The sequence below is a fragment of the Microchirus variegatus genome (genome assembly GCF_963457635.1).
Source record: "Microchirus variegatus genome assembly, chromosome: 1".
NCBI lineage: Eukaryota > Metazoa > Chordata > Actinopteri > Pleuronectiformes > Soleidae > Microchirus > Microchirus variegatus.
In genome coordinates, this window is record NC_139802.1 from 42,657,263 (window position 1) to 42,666,602 (window position 9,340).

General features: G+C 39.7%; 1 protein-coding gene across 1 annotated transcript; it reads left to right on the plus strand.

The window, feature by feature from the left end:
* The first annotated feature begins 5,117 nt into the window (after window positions 1-5,117).
* pbdc1 (polysaccharide biosynthesis domain containing 1) lies at window positions 5,118-6,839 on the plus strand. Its single transcript, XM_083890884.1, has 6 exons — window positions 5,118-5,166; window positions 5,503-5,568; window positions 5,797-5,856; window positions 5,954-6,094; window positions 6,269-6,380; window positions 6,488-6,839. Exons 1-6 carry the CDS (start codon window positions 5,137-5,139, stop codon window positions 6,577-6,579), a joined length of 501 nt encoding a protein of 166 aa, XP_083747010.1. The 5' UTR covers window positions 5,118-5,136; the 3' UTR covers window positions 6,580-6,839.
* Window positions 6,840-9,340: the final 2,501 nt, after the last annotated feature.

The window sequence follows — 9,340 nt, forward strand, 5'->3', positions numbered from 1 at the left end:
ATCGCGTCTAACTCCCCTAAAAGCGTCCTCGACGTCACCTCCAAAATCTCACTTTAATAAAAAAACACTGGAAACAAACTCCTCAAATCGTCCAGTTAGCCTAGATTAGCTCACATACTGGAAACGGGAAAATTAGCTTAGCTTAGCTTAGCTTCGTCCAAAGGCAACAACATAAACATCCACCTGCACCTCTGAAGCCGACAGATTAATGCGTCCGATTCAGGATTCTCTGAGGAGAAAACCCTCTAATCCTATTAGCGCCGCTAAGTGTTTTCTTTAGAAAACAAAGCTAGTCATCGCGGATAAACCTGAATGGTGCTGATAAGCTACGATAGCTGCTTATAACCATCTTCTCTGTCCTGGTTTCCACTCAGATCTGTTTCAGTGTGATTTAACCAGTGGAGAACCTCAAGGTTCTGATCTGGGCCCATGACAGAAACTTTAGCTTTTGTCTTTGCCTCCGAATTAAGCCATCAAAACATTCTCATATTTTTTCTTGAAGAGTTTTGTGTAATGTCTTAAGCAAAGGCATGCTCACACAATTACACAAAACTCAGCTACGCGACTAATAACAAATTCGCTAGCACGTCGCTAGCTAGTGATTCAGACCATGAACCCCTCTGGAAAATGTTAACTTAATCAAATAATGTATAATGCTAATTTTATATTACCCTAAACTGTTTTAGTATTACATAAAAAAACAGTGGAGTCGCCCCCTGATGGACACTCAAGAGAATAGAGACTTCTACTTCTATTGGCTTCACTTCACAGACAGAACTTTAACAAAATGAAGTAAACAAAGTTTCATGCAAAACTCACATCATGCTAACAGTAGCTATATAGTCACTTACAGAATCAGTGTTTTTGAACACAACTTGCTCAATCACTTGCTGCTAATGCTAACAGTAGCTATGTAGCAATAGCAAAAATGACACTTACTGTATATCGCACTTTAATTATTAAAATGACAATATTTATTTTTTTGTTTCGACATTAGGGTGTTTATCGACACGTGTATACAAACTAGAGGAGACGCCCCCTGATGGACACTCAAGAGAATACAGTTTTCACAGATTTCTTCATGGGCTTCACTTACACAGAACTTTAACCAAATTAAGTAAACAAAGTTTGATGCTAAACTCATATCATTGCACACAAATAGCTGCTAATGCTAGCAGTAGCTATGTTGTCACTTAGTGTTTTAACACAACTTGCTCAATCACGTGCTGCTAATGCTAACAGTAGCTATGTAGCAATAGTAAAACTGACATGTACTGTATATCGTACTTTAATTATTAAAATGACAATATTTCTTTTTTGTTTCGCGATAGGATGTTCATCGACAAGTGTATACAAACTAGGGGAGAGGCCCCCTGATGGACACTCAAGAGAATACAGTTTTCAGAGGTTTCAATATTAGCCTCACTTACACAGAACTTTAACCAAATTAAGTAAACAAAGTTTGATGCTGAACTCAAATCATTGCACACAAATAGCTGCTAATGCTAACAGTAGCTATGTTGTCACTTAGTGTTTTAACACAACTTGCTCAAATCACGTGCTGCTAATGCTAACAGTAGCTATGTAGCAATAGCAAAACTGACATGTACTGTATATCGTACTTTAATTATTAAAATGTCAATATTTCTTTTTTGTTTCGCGATAGGATGTTCATCGACACGTGTATACAAAACTAGAGGAGACGCCCCCTGATGGACACTCAAGAGAATACAGTTTTCAGAGGTTTCAACATTAGCTTCACTTATATAAAAGTCTATGTCTCAGAACACAGAATTTAGTGAGTAAATAATGTTTTTTTTAGATATTAGGGTTTCCATTAAGACGAGTTAATGGCAAAACCACAACCTTCAAAGTGTCCGACCTTCAAAGTAACTCGTCCGACACGACTTGGCGCCACCAAGTATCAGTCAAGTATTGATCGGAGTATTGATCCACGAGGCCTCTCAGGCCATCAGACGTGTTCTTAAAGACACTTCATCGATCCTTGATCAGCTTTTCGTCTTAGGGCAAAGTAACAGCGACGCGATAATGTCGGATAAACGTAGTGAAACACTGCGATGTAGAAATAGGAGGACGTAGATATAGACGTAGACGTAGACGTAGACGAGTGTCGCGTAGCCGAGTAAAAGTACTCGGTTACTTTTGCCCAGCGGCTGTTTGAGCGTCTGAGGAGCGACCGACTGGTCACGTGACCGGCAGCAGTCGTCTGAGTGCTCTGCTCCTACTGTCTCATCACTTTAGAGCTTTTAACGACAACGAGCTGAGCTCAGTGTGTGTGTGTGTGTGTGTGTGTGTGTGTGTGTGGTCCATTAGCACCACCACACACACACACACAGGCTTTAAATACAGTTGACAGTGATGGAGCACATGTGCACCATCATACAGGACATTTTCTTTATCTGTTTTCAGGCTAATGAAATTGTCGTGTGACGTATCGATTCATATTGAGTGTGTGTTTTTGTTTGTATTTTCGTTATATTCTCGTATCTTTGTATTTAAAGCCTGTTGTAAACATTCGTTTTTACTTCCTGATCAATTTCTCTACAACATACTGATTATTTGTTTTAAAAATAATGGTGGATTGTTATATTTTTTTTAAATGTTTCGATCGAAACATAAACGACTAAATCTAAAAGATCACATCTCAGACGGAATGGAAGCTAAACTTTCAATAATAAATAATTAATCAGTGATCAAAACAAACTGAGTCATCATTTCAGTTCAGTATGAAGAATGATGTCAGTGCTAAAGCTGGAACAAACTTTACTTCTAAACCAGCAGGAAACAGCTCATCTTATATTAATGCTCTTTTTGTGTTGATTTCTTTAGTGTTTTAGTCCAGAATAAAACAATAAAAGCTGCAGAGTTTTAATTTGCTAAAGTTCTTTTTCCTCCGTTTGATAAAACACGACACTTTAATCTACACGTGATTCACAGAATGTCGTGACGTCAATAAACATGGATTAGTTTGTCCAATCTGAACTTAAATTAATTAAATATAACGTACAAATGAAACACTAAAGGTCCAGTGTGTGAGAAAAGACTCCTTTGCTTTTCCCCAAGCGCATCACAGAACTACGGTGGCCTTCACAGACGTTTTTTTTTTGTCCATCTAAGATGGCCGCCTCCGTAAAGCAAGGCCCTTGACTGCGGTACACACAAACAGGCTAATTTTAAAGCTAAAAAACAAACAAATCTTATATTTCAAAGTGATTACAAATGTATACAAACATACTTCAGTTTCTGTGAGTAAATAAAAAAATTTAAATACTGGCCCTTTAATTAAATACATTAAAATGAAACTCAACTTTTGACATTTTTAGCAATATTTATGAAGTTTTAGGACGGTCAAAGTGTGTAAACGTACATAAATATATTGTTTAATTTGTGCAAAAATGTGCCCAATTCATCTGTCAACATCTAATCTCAATAAACTGATTAACAAGCAGATTAGTGGATGATTAATCTGCACATAATCCATAATTTGTTTGTTTTTAAATCTTTAATCATGACTACTTCACAAAATGTAGTTATTCAGTATATTTTCTGACATTTTATAGACTTAATTGAAGGAGAATAATTATATTAATGGTCCTAAATGTGATTATTGCTTTTCTATGTTTATATTTTGGCACAAAAACACAGATTTGAAGCTGTTTTCTGTGACGAAAAGAGACGAGATTACAAATAAAAAACAGTGTTGATCATGTTTTCAGTCTGCACATGATGATGATGATGATGATGAAGCAGCATCATCATCATCATCATCATCTTCGTGTGGCCTCCACGATCACAGACGAAGGTGAAGTGCGTCTTCGGCCGCACGATGTTATTATTTATTTAAATAAAAAAAACAACCTCATAAAAACACAAAACGCTGCACGTGAAATCTCGCCGTGAAATGACGTTATTTTATGTCTCGTCGTCGTCGTCGTTGACGGAAGAGAGAGAAAGAGATGGAAAAATGTCCTCTTACCTCCCACACAGCGAAGGATGGATGACGGGCAGCGGCCGAGGAGAGCTCCCGCTGCACGGATCAACATCCACGAGAGAGACGGTGACGCCTGGAGGAGGAGGAGGAGGAGGAGGAGGAGGAGGAGGTGATGTGACTGGTGCTGCTGTGACCAACCCACGAAGAGGAGGAGGAGGAACCACCGGCTGTGATGTGTCTATGAATTATGACATTGCATAATCTCTCTCACCCTGAAAAATCATTGAAATCACACATTTATTATTATTTATCAGAGGTTATTATTGAAATAAATTTGAATTCTGTTGTATTGTCATAACAAAATAAAGGTTGTGTTTTTCATTATTATTATTAAAACCCTTTCAAAACCTCTGCTATGGCTGATTCTATACACGTCAGACCTGTTGCAGAATTTGTTTGTCTAAAATTGAGCTGTGAAACAAACAAAAATAAATAAAATAATATGAAATGTATCTCAATATTAGGTTAATGTCTGCATATAATTTATCATTATTATTTTGGTGACTTTTGGTGAATTTGACCATAAGAAAAAAAATATATTTCATACATATTCATATTGTTTTCATATTTCATTATGAAAACATTTTAATTTAAAGAAAATAGTATCTCAAAACTGTTTTAAACGGAGAAAAATAAAACGTTAAAAAAATCATAGCATGGTTAAATTTGAAGTAAAATCAAGTCATTTATTTACGTAAAAAAAATACTTGTTTAAAATTAGTCTCTTTTTGTACATTTACGTTTCAAATAACGCAACAAATGACATAAAAATAAAACTTCCACTGGCCCTTTAAATCGTGACGTCACTTTCGAGCACAAAGAGTTTTTCCTCAAAGGCGAAAAGATCGTTCATTCCGGTTTGAAGATGTTTGTTTGTCAGTGTAAAGAACCGCTAGGGGGCGCGTCCACGAGTTAAACTGTTTTTGAAGTATTTTCGTAATTATAAGTTTATATCGACACTGTTAATTTGACATTGTGGAACATATACGTGAAATAATTCTCCATACACATATAGTTTGATATTTAATCACCGTCGTCGAAGCAGGACGTCAGAGCGCATGCGCTAACAGCTAAAGCAGAGGAGGAGTGAGTCATCTTGACTGAGACGATCTTCGCTTGAGAAAATGGCGACCGAGGACTTGCTGGCGTCTCTGGTGAGAACCGAAAACACGAGCCGTGACTGTGATTGTGACGAGTTTTCACACTAATTCAACACGTTTGCTTTTAAAACAAACACACAACAGCGATTAATACCGAAAACAACCGAGTGAAACTAACATGGAAACACGACATTTAAGCTAACTGTTAACTCTCGTTAGCCGAGAAGGAAACACGTGTGGACGAGACTGTCAGAGCAGCTGTGACGTCACTGTTGTCGCGAAAACACACACGTTAAAACAGTCAGGACACGAACGTAGCGTCACTTCACGTGTCAATTGTGACACACACACACACACACGCTGTTGTTATAACTGTGTTTATGTTTTCAGGGGGTGGAGGGCGCCACATCAGCTGCGCATGCGCTCTCCCTGCCTGCAGAAGCCTACGGAAATGACGTAAGTGACAAACGTTCATGTTTTCATCACTGTCGTAATCAGCAATGGTTCTCAAGCTGTGGTACGAGTACCAGCAGTGGTACGCTAGCGTCCTCTGGTGGTTCTTGGTATAACTCACTCTAATTCGCAACATCAACGATTGTTTTTATGAAAAAGTTGGAACTGGATTATCATCAAACGCAACATTTTTTAGCGTATATTGAGTTTTTTTCTACGTTTTATCTTCAGTCTCGAGTGGAAGCCATGTGGGCGATGAAGGCGTACAATCACGCCGAGGTTTACTTCAACGTAAGAAACTCACTTTTTCTTTATCGTTCGTTTACCATTTACACATTATCGAATGGATCTGCAGTCGTGATTAAAAACTCTGGTCTTGTGTCTGCAGCTCATTTCCTCCGTGGACCCAAAGTTCCTGAAACTGACGAAGGTCGACGACGACATCTACTCGTCCTTCAGAGAGACCTTCAAAGAGCTCGACATTAAAATGCTGAACGTGGACGATCTGAAGTCCGACGGCGCTAAAGAGGTGAGGGTGCGCCCCCTTGTGGTGTGTTTGTGTCTGTGTAGTCAACAAAATTCATTTAAAACAAACAAAAACAGAATAATTCACTTTATCTTATAGCAACACGGGATAAAATTGTACCGTGTCCCGTAGCTTAGTGCTAACATTAACGTTGTTTTTTTATTTCATTGCGTACAGAGGTGGCGTCCGTTCTGTAACCAGTTTGAAGGCGTGGTCCAGGATTTTAACTACGGCACGTTACTGCGTCTGGATTGCGAGAAAGATTACACGGAGGAAAATGCCATGTTTGGTAAGCTACGATGTAGTTTTTTTTTTACGATGTTTTTCAACTCAAGATATTTTCATGACTTTTATTTGTCGTACTCAACATTTTTTTTTGTATATTTCCTATCACAGCCACCAGGATCCAGTTTTTCGCCGTGGAGATCGCCCGAAACCGAGAAGGTCACAACGACGCCGTGTTCAAGTCCAAAAGTGGGAAGAGTTAACGTCCGAGTGAACCAGCGATGATCAGTACACACACAGGAGCGCCCCCTGCTGGAACAACAGAAATATGAACTGATGAACATTATTATTTAAATTTCAAAAGTTAGTTTTATTTCTCTTTCTTAAACAGCGTCATCTCTGCATTTTGTTTTTCACCGGAAAATGTTTTTGTGCCAAATGTGTTTTTTTTTCTTATTTTCATGTCCAAACCGAATTTTACATTTTTGAAAACGAATAAAGAGTAAGATACGTTTTACCTGATCCTCCGTGTTCACCTCACGTCTTATTACAGTACGATGAGTTGTGTCAGATTGCAAAGGTACTAAGGATGTACTACTCCTAACGTCCACTAGATGGAGACCTCACTCTGTCGGAGCCTCTGGTCGTTTCTTGCTTGATAAGATTACTAATGGTAAAGCAAAAAAAAGAAAAGAATCATTATATCATGAGATTATAATTTTCCAATGTAGATACTAAATAATTTTACATTTATGAAAATAAACTTTTTTAACATTTCCAAAAGAAGAAATAAATAGTTAGCATTTGGCAAAAACAGACATCCATATTGTTGACATCTGCTACTCCGTATTTAAAGAACAATATGCAATGTTGTCGTATGCTGTTGTGATTAAAAAAAAACTTAATATAAGAGTTTCATATAACAGGACACGGGAGAACAGTTGCTAGGCAACAGTGCCGCATGGTAGTGCTCAGGTAGAAAAAAAACAAACCCATCAAAATGAATATGCCCATTTGGAAAATAATGATACAAATGAAAACAGTTTTAAACGCCTCACATACCAAAAAGAAACCTTTACTAAAGCACTTTTTTTTGTTCACTTTTACTTTATCTGCAAAAAAGTCGCAGCTTTATACTTACGATGTCGTGGCGATAACGTAGCGATGTCCATGTGGCAGCGCACTGGTGCGTTCCAGTTGTAGTCGGAAGTCGGAGCCGTCGAGTTGGAATAGACTCCTCTAAACTGGGATTTCAAGATGGCTGCCACTCGTACAAACACTGCAACTTTTATAGCGTTAACTGCATTTCTGTCTTATTTGTCAGTCGTACACATAATAAACCGTTGGATATGGACATGGAATGAGCTGCAAAATATATATTTTTTAAAAACTTTTTGTGGGTAAACTAATTAAATCATAACCAATTTAAAGACAAAAAGTCAAAACTAAACAAAAACTGAAAAAAATAAATAAAGGATGAATAAGTAACTGTGTGTGTGTGTGTCATGTGATAGGAAGGAAGCGTGAGCGACGCGGCAGCTTTAAAAATCAATGAGGTTTATTTGCAGTCACAATGCTGACACTATAATGTAGCAGACATCCAAACAACTCAAACAGCTACTCACTCTATGGACCCGACACATTCACATCAGAACACAAACATCAGGGACTCTGGGACGCGGCGTCCGCGAGCGCCGACACGTCAGAGATGAGCTAGTCGTCACGAACAGTTAGCAGCAGCGACACCGTCGATGCGAGAGAGTAACACGTGTTGCTAATACACTCGTCTCCTGCTTCTGACAATCCGATCGATCGATAATCTCCAGGCGATTTCCTTCAGAGGAGCTCAGACGACCAGGAAGTAGGACGACGCCACCGCCATCGTCATCATCATCATCAGAGTTCACAGACTTGGACTGTTTGAGCTTCATCACAAGCACCATGAGACGCCACATCACACAAACACACACACACACACACACACACACGCTCACGCACACACACACCAAAAGGACTCCACCGCAGGACCTAAAAAGGGGGCGGGGCCGTCCCAAAACCTGGTCCGAGGAATCCAGAGTGTAAACAAAATGGTGGAAACTGCACGCCAGCCTACCAGAGGGGAAGATGTAGCCGTGACCATGTTGTTTACACGTCAATCGCCGCAGGGGGAGACAAAGCAAGCGCGTGTGGACGCTAGGAAGCTAGGACACGGCGCGCGTCCACACGTCCTCTTGCTTTTGATTGAAAGAGACGAGACAGACGGACGGATGGACGGACGGGAGGTCAAAAAAAGGAAAATTATGTCATTGTGTCTATGCTGAATACAGAGTGAGGCAAACCGGTTTGTACCAGAAACCTGACCTGTTCTAATTCACAGGAAGAGCTTCCAGTGGCTTCCGGCATCTACTTCCTGTGGATACAGGAAGAAGCTTCCGGTAGCTTCCGGTATCTACTTCCTGTGGATACAGGAAGAAGCTTCCGGTAGCTTCCGGTAGCTTCCGGTATCTACTTCCTGTGAATACAGGAAGAAGCTTCCGGTAGCTTCCGGTATCTACTTCCTGTGGATACAGGAAGAAGCTTCCGGTAGCTTCCGGTATCTACTTCCTGTGAACACAGGAAGAAGCTTCCGGTAGCGTCCGGTATTTATTTCCTGTGGATACAGGAAGAAGCTTCTGGTAGCTTCCGGTATCTGCTTCCTGTAGATACAGGAAGAAGCTTCCGGTAGCTACTTCCTGTGGATACAAGAAGAAGCTTCCAGTAGCTACTTCCTGTGGATACAAGAAGAAGCTTCCAGTAGCTACTTCCTGTGGATACAAGAAGAAGCTTCCGGTAGCTTCTTCCTGTGGATACAAGAAGAAGCTTCCAGTAGCTACTTCCTGTGGATACAAGAAGAAGCTTCCGGTAGCTACTTCCTGTATCCTGTATCCACAGGAAGTAGATACCAGAAGCTACCGGAAGCTGCTTCCAGTGTATACAGGAAGTAGATGCACTCTGCACCAGGAATAGAAGAAACCGTGATTGTGA